The sequence below is a fragment of the Actinia tenebrosa genome, unplaced genomic scaffold (assembly GCF_029948245.1).
Source record: "Actinia tenebrosa isolate PJP-AT-01 unplaced genomic scaffold, QUT_ActTen_1.0 PGA_scaffold1__47_contigs__length_23844297, whole genome shotgun sequence".
NCBI lineage: Eukaryota > Metazoa > Cnidaria > Anthozoa > Actiniaria > Actiniidae > Actinia > Actinia tenebrosa.
The window spans coordinates 23,107,872-23,135,853 of record NW_028292578.1 but is presented as its reverse complement, the minus strand read 5'-3'; the positions used below and the strand labels follow the sequence as shown (position 1 = coordinate 23,135,853).

The 27,982-nt window shown below is 36.2% G+C and overlaps 1 protein-coding gene across 3 annotated transcripts; it reads right to left on the bottom strand.

The window, feature by feature from the left end:
* Positions 1-118: 118 nt before the first annotated feature.
* Positions 119-25,516, bottom strand: LOC116290306 (neuropeptide FF receptor 2). Of its 3 annotated transcripts, none has more exons than XM_089033320.1 (3): positions 25,281-25,516; positions 5,087-5,135; positions 119-2,235 (listed from the first exon to the last, which is right to left on the bottom strand). In XM_089033320.1, the coding sequence occupies exon 3, from the start codon at positions 1,909-1,911 to the stop codon at positions 709-711; it is 1,203 nt and encodes a 400-aa protein (XP_088889446.1). In that variant the 5' UTR covers positions 1,912-2,235; positions 5,087-5,135; positions 25,281-25,516; the 3' UTR covers positions 119-708. The 3 variants fall into 3 exon arrangements, with proteins under 3 accessions (XP_088889446.1, XP_088889445.1, XP_088889444.1); XM_089033319.1 differs by lacking the exon at positions 5,087-5,135 and adding an exon at positions 2,346-2,480; XM_089033318.1 differs by lacking the exon at positions 5,087-5,135.
* Positions 25,517-27,982: the final 2,466 nt, after the last annotated feature.

Below are 27,982 nucleotides of genomic sequence, written 5' to 3'. Positions count from 1 at the left end.
GACAGAAAAACACAAATAGAATAATACTAGTCAATTAACCAATATTAGGCCAAGTCCACCAGTCAATCTTTTACTGGATACTGCACAAATACGTCTTCAATATTCAGGTACCAAATACTCAGGTATCAATGGACTTTTATTTTTCTTATTCAAATATTTCAAACTAGCCAATTAATGAACTTAGCATCACGTGATCAGCTACGTCTGGAATGACGTCATCATCATAGGACAATAAATATTAAATAGCTTACCTCGGTCGGATGACCCTTAGGTCGTTCAAATAATTAACATCATAGCTTTTAAAAGCTTCAGTCGAGACATGTTTTACGCATGCGCTATAAGATATTCCCATAAATCTTGAGTCTAGGGTTTTCCTAAATTTTGCTCATTTAATTTAAAATCAATTGAAGGCAATTCAGTTTTGAAGTGGATAAGCTCTCGAAGAAGGAGCAAGTTTGATTTGTATTACTTTCAGAGTCACGTACGTATGAAGCCACCATTAGTTTGTTTGAAATACATATATTCGAGGTTTGTCAGTGAAGGCTTTATTTGCCTATAGTAAAAGCTGGTCAACACTGATTTTAACAAAATAAGATTATAAAAGCGCTTTGAAAATAAAAATACTAAAAGCAATTTCTTTCTATCTATAAATCTAAAACATTTTGTAGGGAACAATTTATATTTCATCTGTGAGAATAAAGGTGCTTTTTAGACAATGGTTTCATCTTTTTCACCAATAACATTTGGACCTCTGCTGCATCCATTTTCAGTGCTCCCATTTGTTCCCAGTTTCAAATAGGAGCGAAATCCATTGGATTTTTTCTTTGATATTGACGTAGAAGTAGTAAAAGGGCTTTTATCAATAAGGTGAAAACTGGGGCGTTTTCTGGAGTCCGTCTTCGAGGTATCTTCCCGCATAAGTTGCAACCTCTTTACAGTACTGTTGGATTGGCAACAGCATAATAAATAAGAGAGGTATTTAATGTAGCCACGACGAAATTGTCTAGTTAAAGTTCCATAAACAAGCGGATTTAAACAACTGTTAAAAACAGAGGATATAACACTGATTCTCATCCATATTTGTAAGGATTTCTTTTGTTTTTCGGACCCAAAATCCATCACAAGCCATATAACTTGACCAGGAAGGAGACACACTGCGAACATGATAACTATAGTTGCTAAAGTCTTTATAACTTGCTGGTTCTCTCGCTTTCTCGCTTTGTAATTAATCTTGGCAGCTCCAACCTCTTTGGCGGAGCTTCGGCGTTTAAATGACATTCTCCTAGGCAAACGAGCTCGGTAAAGATCAAGTCCTATTCTTATATATGCTATAGCGATAACGAAGAGTGGTAATATATACTGCAGAAGAACCAAAGCTACGGTATAAGCTTGTTGATGCGTTCTTGTAGGCCAGTCTTCCAGACAGAAATTTTCCAAAGGCTTACTTACGATCATGAACGGTAAAACAATGATAAATGACGATATCCATAGTAGAACAACTAGTACTACTGCTGTCAGTTCCTTCATTTCGGGTCGAAAAGGATTCAGTATGACCTTACAACGATAAACCGCCATTGCTGTCAGCGTGAAGATACTCACGAAAAATGTCACCGTCATCAACGGCCGAACAAAATTACAGGTAAAAACGTTAAATGGGAGCTTCCCGAATAAATCAATTATCTGAAGAGGTAGAAATAATATTAAAGTTAGGTCAGAAACAGCCAGGCTCATGATGAAGATGTCATTGGCGGTCCTTTTGGTGCGCTTCTTGACGACAATGATGATGACTAAAATGTTGCCTATGGAACCGATTATGAATGTCACCAGGAAGAATCCTAGAGTAACGTCTCGTTCAAGAGTAGTTTCTGGTGGAATGGAATAATTTAGCTGAAGTGTTGTTGAGTTATTCATTGCAGTAGAAAAGAAAATAAAACCATTCCTCGGTTGGAAGTGTCACTTTTACGAAGTTGATGAAAAATATGCTGCAAAATCGTTAGATGAAAATGTCGTTCTTATCAACTTGTGCTTTTTGGTTTCACTAATGTCGCTCAGGGAATAAATGTTGGAGCTCTCAGGCGTTGTGGAACAGCACGCGCGTAGAATATATTGTGTATACAAAACCTTCAAGCAAATCCATTAATGCTGTAATAAGAGGTTCATCTGGATGAAGGATGTCTTTTATGTTTACTCTCTACATATACTTTCTCCCGTTTCGTTGGAGATTATGTCCTCTCACTGAAATAAAACAAAATATTGTGGAATCAATTCAGAATTTGTTTGATAAAAAGGTTGATAACAGCTAATCCCTAAATTGCAACAGCCATTTAGTATACATTGACTGGTACCTGATTCCGTTAGTCTGCGTAAGATGCCTTTATTTAGCTCGACACTTAAATCTCTTTTTAAATCTCAATTGATTGACAGCCATATTTTGAAGGCAAACGCATTTAAGAGAAAATGTGCCTGCTAAACAGGTATACCTGCAAGGAAACAAAAGTTTGTACAAAGCTACTAACTTTTTAATATAGCTCAACTAGATATTTTAGAAGTGAATTTAAATATGACAAAAAATGGCAGTGCTGAGTTTTTAAAACTGAAATCTTTCAGCTTATGTTAAAATTAAATGGCAACTAGTTAACAAATTGTTCAGGCCAAACTTGTTTAGTTCTTTATTAATTGTTTGCTTTTATTTGTTGCTTTTCTTTTCAATACTTTCTTGGATATTAATATTTTTTAGCCTGTGACGTCATAGTCGCCATGTTTGAATGTAACATGGCCGCCATACTGAAAATTCATCAAACAATTATCATATTATAAATTATCTGAAGCTTTTTTTAAAACGGTAATTTGAGAAATAAAAAAGAACCCTCTATAAAATTGTCTATCTGTCTGTCTGCCTGTCTGTCTCATTATCTGTCTGTCTTTTTGTCTGTCTTTCGTTGTCTGTCTGTACTTTCAATTGTTAATTTATCTGCTTAAAGTTCTACTGTTTTTTCAAGATATGATGCTCGTTTTTCTGTTTCTGTTGTTTCTGTCGTCAGTTTATTCTACATCATTTTACCCAGCTACAAACGGCACTCTTTCAAAATGCATTCCTAATCAGGTTGATTATGACTTTGTTAGTTTTAAACTATACTGATTATTCATTATTTTTTGTCGAATGTTGACTGTATCCGTTATACAATAGAATGAATGTCCGCCAACACCTTACCTCGAATACAAGGATCACCTTGTTTTCCTTATCTGCAGAATAAAAGTTTCTGACGAACAAGATCAAATCATTGAAGTCTGTGTGTCACTAGAGCACTCGAGCTGCCCCTTTTAAAGACCAAGACAAAGTGTCTACTTCAACATCTGCGAATATTTCCTTAGAAGTGATTTAATCGTAGCAACACTTATAAGAAAGCGAAGAACAAGACTTTTACGGTTCCTTTGAAATAGTTCTAAATGACTGGCTAGAAGATACGATTCTTAAATATCACAAAAGTAAAATGAATACATTTAGCATTGCAAAACTGCGTCCGGAGCGAACTTTGACAAAACCTTCTTCGTCTTTTGGGGTTATTGAATCACTAATAATCTTCGTTTTCTGTATATCTGTATATTGTAAAGTGTCACGTCTTTGTTTTAATAAAGTATTTATGAAAAAAAAAAAAATTTAAATTAAATTTAAAAAAATGAAAAAATTAGAAAAAAAAAAAAAAAAAAAAAGAAAAAAGAAAAAGGAAAAAAAAAAAAAATCTTCGTGCTATTACTTTTAAAAACTATATCATTTACCCGCCACAGGCAGATAATTTTCAAAGGAATCTAAAACTAGAGAAAAGTTTATATACGTGGTATGGATACAGATGGTACTTTGAGTCGGAGAGATGATAAGCTCCTAAGAGCTATATAGATTACTTAAGTGCGCGATAGGATATGAACGGAAGAGCTAATTAACAACCTCTAGAAGCTACACTGGTCAGCCATTTATCGGTTAATATACATATTGATTGATATCGAGCGGTCATAAATAGATCTAATTTCATTCCCACGCATGCGTGGTTGTGTATATACTCAGAGATGATGCCGAGGTGTCTAGCAAGTTTTATTTTATTAGATGAGTATACTTATCTTAGTTCAGTTGTGCAGGTCTATTTAGATTTTGCATTAATATCATTAGTAGAGCAAGCTTTTGTTAATTTAAACTTGAATCATTTTTGAATGAGTTGTTCACTTGAATTTTTTTGTTGTCTCTATATCTTTCGTTTTCATTCGTATAGATGGTGTTCGACATCCTAATCGAAAGAACTCAATAAAACCAATAAAACCAATGAATACTTGATCAACAGACATCTTTATGGGCACTTGACTGGGAAATGCGGTTGTTTTCCGTTTTATCATACCCGTATAAATAGACTTTTTTCGAGTTCTTTTTCTACTTGGTTCCTCAATTACAGTTACTCATTTCAGTACTCAAGGTTAGCCGTTAAATGAAACACATGAATATTCTACCAAAAAAAAAAAAAAAAAAAAAAAAAAAAGAAACAACCGACACTAACCATGAGAACTCGAAACTGAAGTATAGATGCTTTGCACCATCACGTGATGGCAGCCATTACAGGAGGTAGAACCAATTGAATCCGGTCTAATCTGATGTACATGATAAACGGAACTTCCCAGTTTCCCAGGGGAAAGAATGTTGTGCCTCCTGTCTTGGCTGCCATCACGTGACGGTTCAAAGCCTATATGGCATGATCCAGGGGATGTGTGTGTGTGGGAAGGGGGGGGGGGGGGGGGGGGGGGGATAATGGCTCTCTTGGTGCTACTCCTAAATAGTCCCTTTTCTCATTCGGTAGATACCGCTGTGTTTTGTGACTAAAGGCTCATCTGCACAGGCTTAGCCTTGTTTAAGAACAAATCATTTGCAAAAGACAACTGTAATGTAAAGAATGTGCCAGTCGAACAATACCAATGTTTTGAAATCCCAAGGACACTTTAATGTCATCTGACTTATAGACGAGGCTAAGCCTGTGCAAATGAGTCTGTGGTCTTCTAAAACAGCGGTATGCAACAACGACTTAAGAACGTTTTAAACCTAACCTACCTCACTAATCTTTTTCAGAATATCTTTTCATATTCAAATGTTGAAACTCCTTTGAGAATACCAAGACAATAGAGAACATTAGCATAACAAAAAGCAAATATATAACAAATATAACAAATATATAATATAACTAGAAGTGTTTTAAAAGGTACGAAAAAGGTCGATAGGGGAAAGCAGGGTGGAGAATACACCAGTTTCGCATTCAATGCATACCGCTGTTTTCGATGACCCCAGACTCATTTGTACATGCTTAGCCTCGTTTATAAGCCAGTTATTCACAGATACCATTAAAAACATTTTAAAACATTGGTATTGTTCAAGCTGTACGACACAGCTGACTTTTGCGAATGATTTACTAAAACACAACAGTATTTACCGAGTGAGGATAAAAGGGACTATTGCGGTGGCTATACGACGTTGTATTGCATATCCATGCATAGCACATCATATCTTTCCCCAAACGACTTCATCACAAATCAACGCACTTAAAACAAAATCCACAAACCTTGACAAATGAGGCATCGTAATCCTAGACATATGGACTGATCACTACCTTATAATCTCATAACAGAAAATCTCCTCAAGAAAGTCTTATGAAGCTTACGGAGATTAACTTTGTATATACATACATATTAAAATCTGCAGTGCCTTAAAAGCTATCATATCTCACCGGATTTACTTTTATATATATATTTTTTGCTAAGTTTTTGTCAGATTTTATACAAAATGAATTATGGTCTAAGTACATTCTTGTTCATGGTACTCAAGATTTGAACAACCCGGCACAGAATATTATATAAAGATTATTCAATTATTTAATATTTCCACTTTATCAATGTGCATGTATGTATGCGTGTGTGTATGTGTCTATATGTATATATATATATGTATATATAAATTATTATTTTATTTTCTTTCTTGTATATTTAATAGTTGTTTATTTATTTATTACTTATTTTATCTTTTTTTTCAAATGTATTTTATGTCGATAATGATATCTTTGATATATCCATTATATATATATTTTATTGCTGCACATGAATGTGTACCAGCGGACAATTTTCAAGTACGCTGACTCATTTCTGCAAGATAAATAAAGTTATTATTATTATTATTATTATTATTATCATTGTTATTATTGTTATTAATGTTATTATTATCATTATCATTATTATTATTATTATTACTATTATTATTATTATTATTATTATTATTATCATTATCATTATCATTATCATTATCATTATCATTATCATTATTATTATTATTATTATTATTATTATTATTATCATTATTATTATTATTATTATTACTATTATTATTATTATTATTATCATTATTACCTATTTGTAGTGAGATTTACAATCGTAAATGAAAAAAAATATGAAATAAAGTTGCCATTATTATTCTGACGTCAATGTTGATTACAGCGATCGGCTAGAGTGCTACCATCTTCATTGTTCTACGAGTTATATTAAGATATTGACTCCAAAAATATAAATATAGTTTGTCTATCTTTCATTTTGTCTTTCTACTGATTGTCAGATGGTCGTCGATCATGGATTTAACAGATTTCATCGAAGGTTGTTCCCGCCACACTGGCTACAACCCTTACTTCTATGATACTACACACGCTATATATTGCTGATCTAATTTTGAATTTAATTAATTCATGTTACAATATTTAAGCATATCTTTTTTGAAAAAAAAGAAAAGAAATAGCGCAAGGAAGAGAGAGTGATATGCATTATGGGCTTAAGATAACTGTATTATCTGATGTTACTGACCAGTTAACAATTTTAAAAGAGGGTTCTGAAGGGGAATGGGGCCTAATCCTATTTCCCAAAAGAGCAGAGCAGAGCAGAGCAGAGCAGAGCAGAGCAGAGCAGAGCAGAGCAGAGCAGAGCAGAGCAGAGCAGAGCAGAGCAGAGCAGAGCAGAGCAGAGCAGAGCAGAGCAGAGCAGAGCAGAGCAGAGCAGAGCAGAGCAGAGCAGAGCAGAGTAGAGCAGAGCAGAGCAGAGCAGAGCAGAGCAGAGCAGAGCAGAGCAGAGCAGAGCAGAGCAGAGCAGAGCAGAGCAGAGCAAAATGAAGGAAATGGTTTGCTCTAAAAACCGAACGATACGACACCATATTTGAAACGTACCAAAAGACAGCCGTCAAATATCTCTAGCTCACTCTTTCTCACCAACTTCTCGTTTATATGCCGCAGTATTTTGCGTAAAATTCCGATCCCTTGCTCATTTATCTTTCTCTACGATCTGGAATTATTTACCCTTTTCCAGATCTTACATTCCTTGCATATTTAGTTACATTCTAGGTCAAGGTTTTATGACAAACTGAATACATCCCTCGCACCAGCACTGTTTCTAAATGTTTGGTATTATTCGTAGTTTCAGTGAAAACGAACGTATAATATTTGGGCGTTGACATGTTCTATTCGTTTGTCAGAGAGCATCGTATCCAATAAACTTCTACAAAATGAGCACTCGATATATATTCTCATACAGAAAAACCTCTCTAATACGAATACAAAAGAGACATAGTCGTGCAGTGTGCCCGCAATTGATAGATAGTCGTAATAGATAATAGTGTAGAGGTATCTGATCTTTAGTTGAATATGTGTAGATGGGACAAGGAAATTTCCGTAAAGGAGAAGTGTCCGTATTAAATAGAGAGGCTTAATGACACAATGTCAACGTACTGTTACGCATTAGCCGTTCTGGAGTTGCATACTGCAATGCATTATGGGTTGTTTTGAGATACCCTTCATCAGTCAGTTGACATCTTATGCTTCCAGAAACAATTTTTTTTTTGAGAATTAACACGACAATAGGCCATTTTCTCTAGGTTGCGTGCGCATCCAACTTGACGGGCCACAAAACTGAAAAACGCAAATTCAGTAAAATTGAGAAGTCAGTTTTATATTTAAAGAGGAGAATGATCGATTTTGTAAATTCTTATCGAAAAAAAAATAAAAAAATCATAGCAACGTATGATAATACTCGTGTTCTGGTATCGTGGTTCGTCAAGTTCCTTAAATTTGGATGCGCACGCAACCTTGAGAAAACGATCTATTAAAGTCCCCTATCACACTTTTCTTGATTGACTTTTCACTGCAGTATCATCAAGTGAAAGAGACGCTATACAAGTAACAATAATGTCTTTCTAAAACAGCAGCCCCATGGTGCAACGCAATTATATATATATTTTTAAGGCTATATGCTACTTTTGATACTATGGTTATGGATTCTATTCAGCAAATACATTAGGAAATAAACTCGGTGTTAGTGAAGTTGAATAATCAATCAAAACACGTACAAACGTTAAATTCGGGTCAAAACCAACAGAAAAGAAGACGAACGGAAATAGCAGAAAAAGCGGAATCTACTACTCAATGTAATTATCAAGATATATTGAGTTAAATAAGGATTATTTACTGAAGTGGATAGAAATATAGCACGACCAGGAAATTTGCTGGGATTGCTTTTTTTTTTTCTTTTAATTTTTTTTGTGACAATATATTTTTTGGTTGCTACCTGCCAATTAACAAAGCTTGTAGTGAGAAGAATAGATAACTAAGAAGGGGCGGCATGTAATGAAAGGTTAAAAAATGATTAGTAAAGAAATGGTAGAAAATATATATGTTGGAAAATTTCTTAAAATTATTGAAAAAAGAAAATGTGCTTGAAATATTTGCTTCTTCCCGACGTTCTTTGTTTGATTTTGAAGTTATATTGAGTAGAAAACCGGCCTTTGTAAGTGTTAGCACCTCCAAAACGTACACAGATACTAACAAATTATAGAATCTTCTTGTCTCCTTTAATCGTACTTTTTTTGGTTCTTTTTGAGTCTACACGTGTCTACATGTATATAATATCTCATTACCATTTACGTCATTTTCACCACGTGACACTCTCCCCTGCTTTGAAAGGTCACCATTTTTTAAAAGCTTAGTGAGTCCTAGCGATACCTCCTTGATAAATACCGGGGTGATCAGTCCCAGCGCCATATCACTCCTCGCTCTTTCCACTCACTTTCTTGCTCCTGTGTCTAATTATCATACATAATTAATTTTCTGGTGGTTACAACACCCTAACATTTGCTATCTTATGATGCGTTACAAGAGAATTCATGATTTTTTTTATTTTTATTTTTTTGATACTAAGTGTTCATAAGTGTTCCTATGTTTTTGTATATGACATGAGTATGTGAATATCTCTGCCGGCTATCCATAAGCCAAAGGTACAGTGTTCAACAGGTGCCAAGGAGGATTCACTGGGTGCCAAGGTAATCCGCAGTACTGCATCTGGTAAATGCCGTGGTTATACTGGAGTGGCAGGCTTGGGGGATATACCATTTGTTGGTATGGTGGTATTTGCACACTGTGAACCTGGTTGAACCCATACCGTTCAGGTGGAGCACGTGCTCTTCGTGGGTACTGGTTACCTGTTCTTCCTATTCCATGCTCTGGTTCAGGTGGCGCCGTGGTCTCTACCTGATTTGCTGAGTTCTCTTGAACTGCATCGTGTTCCCCTGCAGGACGTTCCACTTCAGATCTCTCCCCCTCCAGTTGTAGAGAATCACCTTGTTCATCATGAATATCCTCAATGTCACTATCTGACATGTTAGAAGAGTCATCAGGTGATTCTGGTTCCTGTTGTATGGGGCTTTGTCGTGCTGGCTGTTGTTGGACGTGCTGTGCGGGTTTTAGGTAGTCGCAGGGAAAGAGCAGGTTTCGATGCAGGAGTCTCGAGTTACCCTCGCGGTCTTCTCGCTTCACTTCATACACCGGGCCCGTCCCCTTTCGGTTTACTACCACCTATACAGTATCTTCCCAGTACGAACGAAGCTTGGCTGGTCCCCCTCGAGGCGTGAGGTTTCGAACCAGGACACGGTCTCCTACTTGAAGCTCCGTGTAGTTAAGTCGACGATCATAGTAATCTTTGCTCCTCTCGTTACACTTTGCTACATGCTTCCGGGCTATGTCGTATGCTGATTGCATCGTTGACTTCCATTGTTTAACGAATTCTCTTTGGGGGAGAGATGCACCTTCAACCTCTCTACCGATGATTAGGTCGATAGGTAATCTTGGCGTTCGGCCATAGAGCAAATAGAACGGCGAAAAACCTGTACTAGCATGTGGGGTACAATTATAGGCGTGGACAACTTTGTTAACGGAATCCTTCCACTTGCTTTTCTTGTCCTCTGGCAAGGTCCGCAGCATTCCCAGCAACGTTTGGTTGAAACGCTCTGTTTGTCCATTTCCTTGTGGATGGTATGGTGTAGTCCTGGCGTGTTTGATACCGCTTAACTTTTCCAGTTGCGAGAAGAGGTGGTTTTCGAATTCTTTCCCCTGGTCATGAAGAATTTTCGCTGGAAACCCAAAGCGTGGGATGAGATCGTTAAAGATTTTGTCAGCGACAGTCCTGGCAGACTTATTCTTTGTGGAGTACGCTTGAGCAAATCTTGTAAAGTGGTCAACGACGACTAATATGTACTCGAAGCCGCCGGCGCTCTTCTCCAGGTGAACAAAGTCAACAGAAATAAGTTCGAAGGGCGACGATGACGTCAGGTGTTGCATCGGGGCACGAGTCGGAAGTTGAGGACGACGCTGTTTGAGGCAGTGACATACCTTAGTGACGAAATGAGTTATGTCATCTTGCATCCCGGGCCAAAAGAACCGTTCCCTTGCCAGGCAAATCACTCGGTCTGCACCCAGATGACCCATTTCTTGGTGGAGTTCTTTGTAGACTAAAGAGCGCTTACAGTGAGGCAGGACCAGTTGATTATAATTTGTTGTTCGTCGACGTAACAGACCGTCGTCGCTCACCTCCAGCTTCGTCCATTCTCTCAGTAAAGCTCTTGTCGACCGCGATTCAGTCATTAACTTACGACGTGATGGGCGTCGTCCCACACGTTTCAGCTCCAAGACTCTGCTAATGGAGAGATCACTTTGTTGTGCCATCTTCAAGTCGCTAATTGTTATTCGGCTGCCATCAACATCTATCAATGATGGCTGATCCATGACATCAACCCGGTTTGTAACTGAAGCTATCCACGTGGTGTCTCCAGTTCCTAATGCTGTTACTCCAACAAGAGTTGCGTTGACTTCGTCACGTGATGTGGTGTTATTATAGCACGTGTCGAGTTGTCCCATGTCCATTGGCATTCGGCTTAAGGTATCAGCGACGGTGTTCGAACTTCCAGGGTGGTATTTTATGGTGAAATTAAAGTCCGTAAGCTCCCCGATCCAGCGGTGACCTGTAGCATTCAGTTTTGCAGTAGTCTGGACATAGGTCAGAGGGTTGTTATCTGTGTATACAGTAAACTTGGGTGCGTAATATAAGTAATCTCGAAAATGTTCACACACCGCCCACTTTAACGCCAAAAATTCGAGTTTTCCTGAGTGCATGTGATAGTTGGATTCCGCGGGTGTTAGAGTACGTGATGCGAAACCAATCGGTTTCAATTTACCGTCCTGCTCCTGGTATAATGCAGCTCCCAGACCATCTTTGGACGCATCTGTAAACAAGACGAAAGGGATGTTCCAGTCTGGGTAACTAAGGACCTGTGGTGACGTTAAAGAGTCAATAAGGCTGTTGAGAGCCTGTTGGTGTCGTTCTTCCCATTTAACTACAGTCGATGAGGCTGTACGGTCCTTTGTCTGTTTTGGCCCCTGCAAAAGCTCAAATAAACATTTCGCAGTTTGTGAGAAGTTAGGTATGTATTGCCGGTGATAACCTAACAGTCCTAACAGTTTTCTCACATCGGACACGGATGTTGGTTGACTCTTCTTTAGTGCGAGTACGGCTTTGATGTGAGTAGGATCAGGTCGATGCCCGTCCGCCGACACGATTCGACCGAGACACGTCACCTCTCTTTTGAACATTCTACACTTCCTAGGCTTTAGTTTCACGCCATGTTCGCGGAGACGGCGCAAAACGAGGCGAATATGCTCCACATGTTCCTCAAATGAGCTGCTAAAAACGATAACATCGTCAATATAGGGGATACAGATTTCATCCCTGAGTCCCGTTAAACAATGTTCCATAAATCTTTGATACTCGGCTGGGGCGTTTTTCAGGCCAAATGGGATTCGAACCCATTCGTACAAGCCCCAGGGGCTAACAAAAGCCGTAAGATGTCTTGACTCTTCTGAAATAAAGCCCTGGTGGTAAGCTTTTCCTTGGTCTAGCATGCTGAACCACTGGTTACCACCTAAGCTTTCCAGGATTTCTTGTACGCGTGGAAGTGGATGTCGATCTGAAAAAGTTTTCTTATTAAGCTCACGAAAGTCTACGCATAAGCGAAGATCACCGTCCTTCTTTCTGACGCAAACTACTGGCGAAGAAAATGATGACCTGGATTGACGAATCCATCCCTTATTTAACAAATCCTCAATATAGTTTTTGACTTCTGCGTACAATGGTCTTGGGATATCCTAGAATATCCTCGATTCACTGGGTCGTTAGCCGTCAGGTGAAGATTCATTTGCAACTCTGGTATGCAGCCGATGTCTGCATCTTCTTTGGAAAATGATTCCTCCTCTTCAATTAGCATTTTTGTAGCTAACGTTTTTTGTTCTTCCGTGAGATCTCCGAGATCAATCTCCGATAGTGGGCCAGTTAAGATAGCTTGCTCGTCACAATTTGATTTCAAGATGTCCGACACTGAACTAGATTTAGCTGAACTGTTGTCCGCTCTAATACCATTAACACCGGACCGACGTACATTTTTCTCTTCTGCGAGTTTAACTTCAACGGGCGTTACCGAGCGTACAAGGTGTAGTTTGCCTAGTACAGTTCTGCTTTTCAGGAAGATATCATGTTTAGAGTTATTCTTTACTTCAACTTCTACTCGACAAGACTTCCCGCGTTTTAAGCTCACGATAGTCTCATTAATTTCAAGACCGGAATGGATTGTCCCGTCCACTTCCGGTTCAAACAAAGCTGGTGCATTGACATCAAGACTTCCGGTATTTGCACGACAGGTTACAAGTACTGTTTGATTCATCGGAATAATAATATCTTGTTTAACAGTTTTCAGGTTACACAGTTCCGTTTGGCTAGTAGATTGTATAAAGTCAATAAGTCCCGCAACATTTTTACTTGCATTTCCAATGAATGAAGAAGATAACACAGAATTCAAGATATTTACATCAGTTCCATTTTGACTAACAAAGTTATTAACGACTTCTTCGATTATATTAAATCCAATGATAGGCAAATCAAGAGGTTTTTGTGATACCAGAAATGGTGTAGCTACATGGCAGGAATCGTTCGAATCATTCAGTTCAAAATCAATCTCTACCCATCCCACAAATGGAAATTGGGTTCCGTTAGCGGCTTTTAAGTCTAGTTTTGAATCACCAATAAGTTCTGACAATGGACGTATTTCTGCTGTCGGATAATTGGTTATCACAAAATCTTTTGACACTACAGACACTTGGGCACCAGTATCCCACAGTGCGTTACAAGGTACATTATTCAAAGAGCAAGAAATTGTGCACTTACTTCCAACCAGTTTAATCAGTGATGTCCGTTGCTTTGGTGTTAGATGACTGACGAATATTCCACTTTCCCACTCGGCGTCTTCTTCATTACTCGCTATCGTAGAATATTGGGACACGTCAATATCTGCTACTCCCTGTCCCTCGGTGGCAGCAGATGTCCGTTTCCCTGGTTACGCTGTTTACATCCACGAGCCAAATGGTCGCTCGAACCACATTTGAAGCAATGGTTACATTGGCTGATGTTTCTTTGTTCGCAATCCTTACATGTTTTTCTTCTTCTTTGATGTTCTTTCGCTGGCTTATCATTGTTAGGCGACGCACTAGATTTTGACTGTTCTTGGACCTTGGCATTTAACTCGGCTATTTGCGCCTGCAACGCTTCAAGAGTTGACATAACCTTTGACATTTCTCTGGCTGATTTTTGGCTGTTGTCATTTATTGAAGACACAGTTACTTTGTTTCCCGTGCGACTTGTGTTGAACTTTAGTTGCCTCTCTCCCTCCACGGAAACTATTTTATTGAGTGTCTCCATGAGTTCCTCGTCGCTGGATTCGCCAGTTTTAAGAACAAATCTGAATTTGTTGCGAACAGTCTCGTCACGCAAGCCAATTTCAAGTGCATGAGTAAACAGAGATTGTACCAAAGTTGCATCGTATTTCAGTGAGTCGTCAGCTTTAGATGCGAAGATTATTCTTTCCCTCAGTGAAAGCGCTCGTAGCAGAAAGTCTTGTGGGCTTTCTTTTGTGTCTTGTACTAGATTTGTTAACTCCTGGTATAGTTCCGTTGACGATTTCTCCCGGTAGTGTACCCTGATGATCTGACGAAGCTTTTGTAATGTGATCGCTGTCATCATTTCTAAATAGTCTTTCAGCTTCGAATTCGGGCTTATTGCTCGAATGACTGCATCGACTATCTCGTTTTCCTTATGTCCCCTCATTAAAGCATTGTCTATTTGTCGCATTAGTCCAACAAACGATACTCTGTCCTTACTGTCCCCTCCAATCGTTCCGGCTATTTTAAAATCTCTCCTCAGGTTTAAATTGAGTAATTCTCTCATGGCATTGTTTACACTATCCTGAGTCATTGGCGTTGACGCATTAGCAACGTTGGAATTGGTGATTTCCTTCGCGCTGTCTCCAGCTGCTAGTGGCGTTTCTTTAGATACAGAATTGGTGTTTTCCTTCACGCTGTCTTCAGCTGCTAGTGGTGTTTCTTTAGATACAGACTGCTCATTTTGAATCTCAGCATGTGTATTTGATTCCTGAGTACTGCTCGCTGCAACATCCACGTTACTCACGTTTTCGGACACGATCCCCCACACATCGTTTAGGAATTTTTGCAGGTCGTCCCCTTCAAATTCCTCGGTGCCCAACTCGAATCGTTCCCTCAGCTTCTTAACTTTATATCGGCGACTCGGTTGGCCGCTGATATCCACTTTAAGAAACTCCCCAAGCGTTGCGAGTTGATCCGCGTTCAGTGTGTATAGCTTCTCCTCGATCTTAAGCTCTAATTCCTCCATAGTGAATGTGTCCGATGATCAATCCTTATATAAATGGTTTCCAATACGTCTGAGCCCCCAAAAATATGTTAGCACCTCCAAAACGTACACAGATACTAACAAATTATAGAATCTTCTTGTCTCCTTTAATCGTACTTTTTTTGGTTCTTTTTGAGTCTACACGTGTCTACATGTATATAATATCTCATTACCATTTACGTCATTTTCACCACGTGACATAAGAAACAGGATAGAGTCCTGAAAATGATCTGTGTACATGTTATATTATATCAGTTTTAAAAAGTGAATGTGGGATGAAAACGTATTGAAAAAAATACAAATGTTTATACAAACGATCTTAGAAACAAAAACAATGATAAGAAAAACTCTAAGTTTAATATAATAAGAATAGGATGATATTAAATGAATTTTGCAATGAAAGGAAATGAATCTATGCTGTGTAGATATTAGTTATTAGATATTAGACATTGCTACCAAAAGCTTATGTAAGAAAAGTACGGCATAAGATAGGAGAGAAAAAGTATAAGAAAAATATATAAGATAGAAGCGAAGCTTTTGCCCAATTTTTTAGCTTTATCGCGTAATCATGAATAAAGTTTATACCTATGCGGTCTGGTTCCACCTGCAGTACTGTAAAAGTGCTACAAACGATATATATATATATAATATCGTATTCCTTACATTGTTTTAGTTCTGGTTCGTAAGATTTTTCCAGATCTGAACTCCACCACTGTCAATTAAACGCAAACATTTCTAACTTATACATACATACCTTGAACAACTTTTCAAAAATTATTACAATTCATTTACGTTTTCTAGTTAAGCCATCGAGCACTTCAGTTTCCCAAGCTATTAACAGTCTTTGTTCCTAAAGATATAACACTTCTACGACTATAATCGGCAAAAGTATACTAGTCCCTTCTTTATCTACGTCTTTAGTACAACAGATTTGGCCGGAGATAGAGGTGTGATTTACTTTGGAACGGAAAAATCATGTCTTCATTATATATGCGTAGTTTTCATTCTGTCCAATCTAAATCGACCGACAGGAGGCTACATCAACATTGACGCGAATTGTTCAAACACTGCGAGGATTTTGAAATATAATTGATGTCGGGGTGGAAGAAGGCTGTCGGTAGGGCTTTCTTATTGGCGCTCTTGAAACACAAGAGGAAACAATACAACTAGATGACAGTGGAAAACATTTGTAGTCTGAATGAAAAAAGGCATCAATTTGGTTTTGTGCTAGTCTTTTCTAGTAACAAGGAAAAAAATATATATATATATATATATATGCTGTAGGATACTTTTTCCAGTTGCTCTCTTGAAACACAAGAGGAAACAATACGACGTATTGTATGTATGTAATGTTTGTACAATGAACCAAAAAAGGCAACAAACTTGGTTTAGTTTTGTACTGAAGGCTATTCTTTTCTAGTTACAAGCTAAAATAACTAACACTCTCGGCCAAATGATATGGTTTTTTTTTTAACTTTTAAAAGATGAGACATCTCAAAAAAAAAAAAAAGTTAAATTTTCATGTAAATTGTCTTTAAACTCTATGATAATTTTTCCAGTTATTTTTTGTATTATTCTTTTCTAGTTACAAGCTAAAATAACTAACAACACTATCGGTCATGATTGCTTTTTTTACTTTTAAAAGAAGAGGTATCCCAAAAAAAAAAAAAAAAAAAAAAAAATGTAAAATTGTAATACATTGTCTTTATATTCTATAATAATCTTTCCATTTTTTTGGTATCGACAAGATCTGATCTAAAGCAAATTTTCAAAATTTTATCTTTCCAAGAACTGTAATAACAGTGTACGACATGCTAAGTTCAATAGCACCAGCAAGGACAGTAAGTGTAAATTAATAAACCTTGCTTACTGAAGGGAAAATAATTCAATCAATATATTTTTACTCTTACTATGTGTTAAGTGTTCAAGTCCGGAAATTTGGTAGCATTTGTTTTTAGGAAGAGAAAGTGTTCTATACTACAAATAATTGGCATTTCAAGCCTAGCTTGTCCAAAACAAAATCCTCTTAGTTTTGAGCTTATTTTGTTTGTTTAACATTTAACAAAATAATCCATATCTTTCGCAGTTTGAGACTAGATTCCTTGCTGTTTACACCAGTTTTTTAGTCGTTCATAATAAAAAATATACTAGACTCTAGCGGTGAAGCTAAGAGCAACGGCGCCGGCAGCCGGAATGCACGCAAATATGTTCATCTTTGGAGATATATATATATTATGTTGTATCAAACTGTTGATTAAATAAATGTAGTTGCAACAAAAACTAGCTTTTTTTCAATGATTCCCTCTCAGCAAGATATGGCTTTTTTATTGACTGACTATGTGCGTAGAGGGATCAAACAGACTGCCTAATAGAATCTATAGAATGCTAGGAGAACTTTGATGAAGCATTACTGATTAAATTTGAAACAAAATGGACTCTTATTAAAAGTATCGTGGATGCGAGGAGAGCGTGAAAATGCAAAAGAAATCACACTTTTTCTCGATCTAGAACTTGTGGCATTTCTTTTGTATTTACATGTTAGCCTCGCATCTAAGATCATTTTAAGATTGTTGGTTTTAAAGATGCCTAGCTTCTTGTGTTGCTGTTGGTACTGCTATTTGCATCACCATCATCCATCATCATCATCGTCGTCGCTGTCACCATCAATGTACTATCATTCATTGTCACGAGCAACCCTACCATGTCTTCATCCCCACTAGCAGCATCCACAACCATCGCTACCACCTCATCAACACTATGTACTGTCTGTATCACCATCACATCATTATCACCATCTTCAACACCATCGTCATCATCAACACCCCCATCACCAGCACATCATCACCATCACCACCATCACTACCACTACCAGCATCAACATTATTCCCCATAAACCCATGAATCTTCAAAGTAAAAAAAAAATACATTTAATACCCCTCTTTACCTTTGGAGTAAAGTTATCCCATTCTAGACCATGTGTCATCCCTAGAGTATCATTTCTTTGTTTAACAGTTGTGCATAAAAAGACACATGAATATGGATACAACTCAAACAAAGAATCTTATTTTCAAGACCCGCGTTGTCTAAAATGGAAAAAGATTACGCCTAATCAGAAAAGGTATATTAAAAAGCGGTGTCTAGCTGTTATTCTCGACGTGGCAAGCGAAGTCGAACTGCCGCTGTTTGCAGATTTGGCGGTGATACAACAATGAAAGATGCCAATACGAACAGGAAAACCGATTGACAAAAATGGTTCCGGTTCTTTTGCTTTAGAGCCTTTCGTATTTTGGTACAAATGAATGAACTTGGGATATCGAAACGAGAAAAAAAAAATTTTACTACATGTAAACTCGACGGGGGAAGGGGCTTTTAAAATGTTTAAGAAAAAACCTAATAAATTTATAAAAATCATACCAATATGACGTTTACATGGTGTTTTGAATAGACTAGCAGTAAAGTAAAGTGCATTAAGACACTAACCACAAAATGTACCCCACAAAACCATAAAAAGCAAACCAGAGGTGGCAGTTTATAGTTGAATAACATGTTAATGGCTCAAAAGACAAGTGCTATTGTATATGTAAAAGACTAAACGACTTACGATCAAACCAGCTCTTGCGTTTCGCCTATTGAGGTTCAAAGATTCGTTTCATTAGTGGAAGTTTGATTTCCACCTTGCTTTGAAGCTTGCATTAATGAAACGAACTTTGCGAATTTGAATTCTGGGTTCGGATTAAAAGTTTAGTTAGTTCTTCGCAGATTCGTGCAAATTATTTCAAATTATTTCAACAATAGCAGATATCGGAGTTACACTCTGCTGCTTTCAAACAATTGCTTCATGTCGAGGCATTTGGGTCAATACAATGAATTAAATGTATAGAAACTGACCCAAATGTAACAATTGTCTGAAGGCAAGAGAGAGGAACTCCGATATCTGCTATTTTAGTAATCATTTTAAAGTTATTTGTTTGGTGTGCAGTTTTCAAAAAATCCTTTCACAAATGAACATTTTGGTGTTTTGAGGTAATGACCGGGATTGACATTTACAACGTTCGTTTCATTATAATGCACGCTTCAAAGCAAAATGGAAATTCCAAAGATGAAATGAATCTTTGAACCTTGATAGGAAGGCAAGAGCTGGTTTGACTGTAACCAGAAGAAGTACATGGCTCTATATATGATATATAAATGGACAAGTTAAACCTGCATTATTTAAGTAGCATATACGTCACTTTTTCTTCTGAAAGTTGTCTTTCTCTCTTCGTTTCTATTGTTCTTTCTTTTCTTTCTTTCTTTCTTTCAAATTACCGCTGTGTTTCTTGACTACAGACTCCGGCTTAGCCTCGATTTTGTGTAGAATATTCACGTTCCAGTCAAGGTCCGTCAAGTTTCAAAGTTTTTGTATTGTTGAAGTTGTGCATTCTTTACTTTACCGTTGGTATTTGTGAATATTTAGACACTGATTCGAGGCCAAGCCTGAGTAAATGAGTCTGTAATCAAGAAACACAGCGGTAATTTAGAACTCGAAAAGGGTCTATTTATAGATACTCGTGATTTTTTAAAAGTTATCAAATTGTACTCGCCTAAAGTCGTACCTATAATTCCGAATCGTACTCGAGATCGTGCGCTTTCCTATAACCAATGTACATGCTTTAAATTAATTTAACATTAGATAGAAAAAAAGATAAAGTTTACAATTGCAATCAATTTTTTTAAATAAAAATTGTTTAAAACAATAAAAAAATATATCGGGATAAGATGTGATTTGAACCACCCACAAAAAAAAAAAAAAAAAAAAAAAAAAAGGAAAAAAAAGATTCAAAAATCGATTCAACTTTGCCATACCCCCGAGACATCCGCAGAGCTGAGGCGTCGTATGGACTTCGGACCTGACGGCGATTAAATCCTTCTGCCCTTGGGTGTACGAATTACGCAAGAAAATGTTCTAGCCGAAGCATCAGGGGAGAGACCAGCCGGCCCCCAGACCATATCGGCTAATCCCTTGCATCTCTGCCACGCACGGAATCGGTTGAAAATATAATGTTAAAAAGTCCAGTCTATTCGGTGTATTTTTTTCACGGCTATTGTTATGCTGATTCAACTGGAAATGTGGCCCAGTGGAAAAAACGTGGTCTTCCATATCATGACACTGAGTCAAGTCCGGTTGAGCGAAGTTAGTACCTGGATGGGTGACCTGAATCCTATTCCTACTCAACTTTTCTTTTCTATTTCTTTTCTTTTCTTCTTTTAAAGATACCGTTAAATATCAATTAAAACGGCTATTTATCGAAGAAAGCAATGATGACTTTTTTCTCGCAATTTTTCAAATTAAAAATGATCCCTGTGTACCCAAATGCTTCGAGCGACTGATACTTTATCCATTCATTAACCAACCAATCAATATCCTCATCTCATCTATCCATCCACCCACCCATCCATCTATCCATCCATCCGAATGCCTATCAATTGTCACAACTATGATATAAGTTAAAATCCGATCTTGAAATCCTTGGATAAGATTTACTCAAGCTTAACAAAAAAACAAAAAAAACAGAAAATAAATAAAATAAAAACACACAAAAAATGGAGGTTAAAGCCTACTCTCTCTGCTTGGAATTCATTAAAATATTGCTATTTGTTAACTATTCTTAAAAACTAACCAATATATCCATATAAGTTCCTATATTCAATGTTATTTTTCTTACCTTAGTAAATAAAGCAATCATGTCTTCATTTTTCTACAGTATTCATAGCGAAAAAGCTAGCTTGAGCAAGATATATACTTAGCTGGAGAAATCTTGCATTTTCAAGTCCATGATTTAGCCCTCAAATATTAAATTCTTTGGAGCGATAAACCGCATTATAAACTTTACAAGCATAACAATACAGACACTGTCTAGGCTTTAGCATAGGCCTTTCTTCGATAAAACTGCTATAAAATAAGATTTATTAGCTATAGACGTCAGATTCTGAAGTGAATTAAGTTAATATGCAATTTTTGTGGTTAACCTAATTGTGTTTTCCCCCAGGTGTGCGAAAAAGATGTCGTAAAGATACCTCGGTGTTCTTTCAAATATCACGCCATTTAATTTATATTTTTTTGCACGAATCATTTCTTTATTGTGATATTAAGAGAGAGGATGTTTATTTAGTTATTTCGGCTTTGATGGAAAGCCGCTTATCGTAGTTTGACTTTTAGATGTTAAATATCTTTTCCTGGTTGGATTAATTTTACCACGCGGTCTGCGTGGTAAAATTGCATATATGTTAAATAAACTATGTGAGGGTGAGGGTGAGGGTGAGGGGTGAGGGTGAGGGTGAGGGTGGAGGGTGAGGGTGAGGGTGAGGGTGAGGGTGAGGGTGAGGGTGAGGGTGAGGGTGAGGGTGAGGGTGAGGGTGAGGGGTGAGGGTGAGGGTGAGGGTGAGGGTGATGATAATGACAAAGAGGTTAGGGGCTGATGATGAATAGGAAGAAATAATTTGCACACTCAACAGCAAATAAAATATGCAATATAGAACCAAAAGACTAACGCTACTCCCACACATGGCTGTAAGGAAATCTTCCCGTGTGATCATCTATAATAAAGTGACCACTATTTGTTTTGCTTTTAATCTATTCTATCTCTATTCTATAGAACCTTCAAGATTTAACCCATATGATTAAGTAGAAATTAATCAAATGACACTGATTTTCCCAATATTTTTTCGTTTCCTCTCGGCAACTTTTTTCCTTGTCAGAATTGGAAAGAATTGGAAGCAAAAAGGAGGGAAATAGGAAAAGACAAGAACAGGCCTAAAAGAAGAGAGGTGAAAAAGAATTAAGAAAAATAAAAGTAAGAAAAATCAGAAAAGTAAGTTGAAGTAAAATATCCACATTCATGAATAGCGGCGTTTCATATTCTAGTACCCAGACCCTTGAAAGCTGAGAAGGCTTTGGGTACGAGAATGCAGCGTTTCCTTAAAAAAGGCAACCTTATTTTAGTTAAGCCCCCATTCGATCTCACTGGCGGAAATCTGTGTAGTCGTAGTCTAGTTTTAGATACATTGTTTACTTATCGAAGTAGCACCAAAAAAAAAAAAAAAAAAAAAAAAAACCCACCTATGTATGTATATATATATATTCCAAAATTAATCGCTTAGCTTTGAGTAGCCAGGCGTTCCATTGAGTTGACAACGGAGAGGTACTGGGCAGAAAAAGTGACGCCCAGTCCCTCTCTTTCAAAAAGATCCTAGTTAATTTCTTTCCCCATTTCATTCATTTCGTTCTTTCCTTTCTTTCTTCTTTATCCTTAAGGCCTCTTTCTTTCTTTCAGGACTCGTTTCCTTCTACGGATTTCAGAGTCCCCTGGAGGAGGGAGGAGCTAGTCCTTCGCTGGTGCTGGCGGATTCTTATACGGCGCTCCAGGCTGACTTCTCGGAAGAGGAAGTCTCTTCTCAGTAAGACCTAGCGTTCTCTTCTAGCTCTCCTCTCTCTCTCTCTCTCTCTCTCTCTCTCTCTCTCTCTCTCTTCTCTCTCTCTCTCTCCCCTCTCCCTCTCACCCACTCTCTGTAATGAGCTTAGTAAATATTTCCATTAGGTTCAACCATATTTCAAATACGGTTAGCAACCTAAGTTGATTTTTGACAAAAGCCCATCAGACTCCCCGGTATAATGCTAATCCTAATCACTTCTAAATCTTCGATAAGCTTGATGGTTTGAGTCAAAATCATAAACAGAAAAGCTCAGTAATAAATATAAACTAAAACACGAGTTTCTGAAGGAAATTCTTACGGAATTTTTCCTTTTCTAAATAAAGCAAATATATACATCTATATTTTCCCTTATGTCTCTATTTATCTTTAAGTTATTTTTACACTTACTCAAAAGGGAAAATGCCAGCCAAGCATGACTTACATATAAATATCGATGACAATCCTTCATCTTTATAGAAGAGGCATAATTATAATTATGAATTTTCCCTTTTTTAAGAAATTATGAAACCGCACTATATACTAGTGCTCTAACCATAACTTAAAAACGAACCAGTGAAAGATTTAAATAATTTCTCTCTATTCAGAATACCAACTCCTCGATATTGATCATCCCTAATCTATCGTATATATAAACTGCTGTCAAAAAATGTCACTTAATGATATAATAAGGGTTTATGTGCCCTTTTGATGCAGAGATTTGGGATTTTTAATCCCACACATGTCAAAAAAACATTCTCTTTAGGATATTTTCTAAGCCATAAAAATTCTAAAAAAAAAAACCGTTCTAACTGTTTTTATCGAGACAACATTTCTTTGTTCATACAGATTTTGGGTTTTGTTAAAATGTGTATTAGGATAATATGGTTTTTGAAGCAAGAATTTCATCTAATAACCTAGATAGCTTTATGACTTATATGTCAAAATCATCTAATTGACATTAATAGTTCTTTAAGACAACGTTAGGTATATTCTTTGGTTATTTTGAATGGTTATATTCTATATTCTATATTTCTATATTTTTTTGTAACGAGAACTTTCGAAATTGTACCATGTATATTGCAAAAAGAGAAAATAAATAAATGCAATGACAGATAAATATAGAACGTGACAAAGATAATGCAAAGCAAAATAAAATGAATAAATATATAAATGTATGTAGAAATAATAGAAAAATAGAGAAATTAGTAAAGTTTCTATATTTCATTTGTAACGAGAATTTTCGAAATTGTACCATGAATAATGCAAATAAAGAAGATAAATAAATGCAATAACAGATAAATATAGAACGTGACAAAGATAATGCAAAGCAAAATAAAATGAATAAATAGATAACTGTATGTAGAATAATAGAAAAAATAGAGAAATTAGTAAAGTTTATTCTAGGATTATTTTAAAATTAAAAACTTTAAATAAAAATATATATAAAAAAAGAAATAAAAAATGGAAGAAAATGTAAAGAGAAGTAACATGAATAGATAAATAAATGTAGAAATAATAGATAAATAGATAAGCAATAAAGTTTATTCTAGGATTGTTTTGAAATTAAAAACTACAAATAAAAAATATATAAAAAATAATACAAAATACAAGAAAATGTAAATCGAAATAAAATGAACAGATAAATGAGTGTAGAAATAATATAGACAAATAGAGAAGTAAAAAAGTTTATTCTAGGATTGTTTTGAAATTAAAAACTACGAATAAAAAATAAAAAATACAATAAAATGTAAAGCGAAACAAAATGAATACTAAATAAATAAATATGAAAATGATAGATAAATGGATAAGAAATAAAGTTTATTCTAGGATTATTTAGAAGTTAAAAACTGCAAGGACGCAAAGCAATACAAAATTTAACAGGAAAAAACATGGAAGGCATTATGATTTTCTTCTATTTACAAAACATTTAGACAAAAAAAACCCACTAAAATTACTTAGCATGCAGAATAATTTAGAAGAAAGGCCATTTACTCAGATATTTCTAAATACAGTTACATCAATATAAAGAATCATGCACTAAAGGCCCGCTTTTTGTGGCGAACTTATATAATTGATTGAATATTTCTTCCCGGCTTTACTAGCAGTTTTTTTCTGATGAAATATAGTAAAGAGAGAGACAAGAGAAGGGCAGAAAATATTTCATCACATCCTTTGAAATATCGACAAAAAATATACATATATAGATAGATAGATAGATAGATAGATAGATAGATAGATAGATAGATAGATAGATAGATAGATAGATAGATAGATAGATAGATAGATAGATAGATAGATAGATAGATAGATAGATAGATAGATAGGTAGATAACTTAAGATAACGTTTTGGAATAAGAACCGAAAAATAAAATAAAAATAAAGTAAAAATGTAATTCAGTTTAGTTAAAAACTTTCAGTTCAAAAGAAATCGCCTCTTCTTATAAACATGCTACGAACAAAGTCATTCAAAGCGGAATTTCCAAAAGCAAAAATTTAAGTTCAGTCAATAATTATGTTTTTATTTTATGACCGATTATTTTCGTTTTACTAAATGAAGCTAAGTGGGACACAAAAATGCTCTCATCTCGCCAATAACTAGATATAGTTCAACAAAACTATACTAAGAGCGAGTACGTGAGTGTCAAAAATGGTTTCTAAAGCTAAATAAATATTATTATTGTACATGAACATACCGTGTTTTGGTCTTGCTGAAACTTTTTCAGTCTGGTACCTGAATCAAGAAGAAAATAGTTTACTTCGGCTTTGGTACAGAATCGATCCTTTGGTCTTTAGCAGAGATTTGGCGCTTTCAGTTGTTTTGATGAAAACTTATGCTAGTTAAATAAATTCTAGCTTTAGCTAGCGTGTTCATGGTTCATTGTGGAATCTTTACAAATTATTCCAACGCATTGTCTGATTGCGTTCAGATACTTAAAAGTACTTAAAATGCTACGGATCAAGAGAGAGAGAGGATATAACGGCGCTTGCGTCACGTCATACCTTATTTGAGCTGCAGGAAAAGAGCTGGGATATAAACGGGAAAATCAATGGACTCTTCTCAAATTAGTATCATGGCTAACAAGGAAATACAAAAGAAATCACACTTTTTCTCGATGGAATTTGTGGCATTTCTTTTGTATTTTTATTTTAGCCCGGGTTCGCATTCAAGACTATTTTGAAAAGGGTTCATTTAAGTCGTACTATGCTGAAATGCTGTACACCGTATTTTTTTCTATAAATTTAATTTTTGGCTTTTTTTGATTGGATGAATCACACATCAAACAAAAAGTCGGAAAACCATTTCAATGCTGCGGTATGTCGTGGCTGTGCACATATTGTACTATGGCGAAGCTAGCATTCTTATGGGCAGCAATTTCTATGTTACGGCATGTCGTATTTTTTCGCACAGTGATATGATAACCATTTTCATTGGAAGCCAGTTCAGTGGTACGGCATGCCGTACCTTGTACGTGCTGTACGTTAGTACCGTATGTTTCCTTCTCATTCGATAACCATTCTTATGAGAAGCCATTTGAATGTTTCGGCATGCCGTATCTTGTACGTGCTGTACGTTAGTACCGTATGTTTCCTTCTCATTCGATAACCATTCTTATGAGAACAAATTTGAATGTTACTGTATTTTTCCCACTTATATTATACGATAAACATTTTTATGGGAAGCCATGGTACGACATGTCATATCTTAAGCAAATCATTCGAATGTTACGGCATGTCGTAGCGTGTACATTAAAGGCACCCCTTCCAACAAACTTTACTTGTTTTAGATCTCTTTACTCACTTGTGCAGTAGCTCCTTCAATTGCTTCTCTCATACTCACTTATATATGCTACAAATATTTCATTACTATTAGAATAGTGCTAGTCTTAGATTACTGTTTCATAGATATAAGGTAATTGGTAATCAAATAAATTTCACTAAACGACATCATTTATAGCCTTGTTCACAAGAAGAGCAACGCCAATGCAAACTCAAGCAATGTTCACAAAGCAAATACAAACAAATTAAGATACGCAATCGCAGTAGTACTCGTTTACATTAAAAATAGTTTTGTGTTCCCATTTGCGTTTGTGTTGCTTGAGCTAGAGTGCAAACCATGCATATATCCATGAAATAGTGCGAACTAATTAGTACGAAATAAAGTATACATTTTAGATATTTTATTGAATAAAAACCTGATTTTTTCAACAACAAAAAAATCACTAATTCTAGGGGGAAAAACTTAAAGCTAAAGAGATGATTTTTTTTTTCAATTTGGGACAGTTTTTTGATTGGTTACCCCCAAAAACGCAAGGCATTATGGGAATGTGAAAGTCGAGAATAGGCAAACTAAAAATTTCTGAGTGATTATTTTGCTTTGATCATGTTTCTTTGTCTTTCTCTCTCTTTTTTTCTTTCTTTCTTCTTTCTTTCTTTCTTTCTTTCTTTCTTTCTTTCTTTCTTTCTTTCTTTCTATCATGTTTCTTGAAAAATTAGCGTGACCAGATCCTATCATTAGCACCAGGGAGTACTTTATCTCACTTCAGACCTTAGTGATCGTGGGCGGAGAAATCATGTGCACTAATATATACAAGTAATAGTTAAAACGTCGAGATCCCTTGTACACTTCTATTCCTTTTAAAATTATTATCAGAGGAGCTGTAGTATTACCTATATTGTTAACATAAGAGTTTTGTTTTGGTGGATTTTGTTCAGTCGATAACGTCGAACTGGCTCACAAATAGCCATATTGCCAATATACCTAATCTACTGGACTTTTTTTCCCATTCCAGACCACGTGTCATGCCCTATTGTATCATTTGTTTGACAGTTGCGCATAAGAAATTAAAACACATGAATGTATGGACATCACTCAAACAAATAATCTCTTTCTCAGAGGAAAGACACGTGATCTAAAATGGGGAAATCAGATGATTCCTTGGTGAAGTGGATGGTCTATTGCAATTATAGTTTAGTTTAGTATGGACTAAGGGCATAGGTCCGTATATTCAAGAACTTGGGCACAGTTTTCCGTATCCGGATAGACTTTTGGCCGGTGAACAAATATTTTACGCCAATTTACTTTTTTTTCCCTTCCTTTTTTTTTTTTTTTTTTTTTTTTTTCTTTTTTGCAGTTTGTTTTGTTGTTTATCGATCAATTTTCCCATGCGTGCGCTTCGATGACACAAGCCTTACGTCAGGATACCAGGCCGCGGGCAGAAAATACCGCCCGCTCGCGCAGCCAATATAATCAGAGCGCATGCACGATTTTTAGAATACCGAACCTAAAAAAAAAATCAATGAAAAATAAATCATCGCTATTTGAAATTCTGAGCGAAAAAAAAAAAAAGACCAATAAATCGTATCGGCGAATTCTTTTGTCGCTAGCTGCTAATTC

What these genes read in the sequence shown, in the direction of transcription:
- LOC116290306 (XM_089033320.1), bottom strand. Translation starts at nt 1,911, where the DNA reads ATGAATAACTCAACAACACTTCAGCTAAATTATTCCATTCCACCAGAA.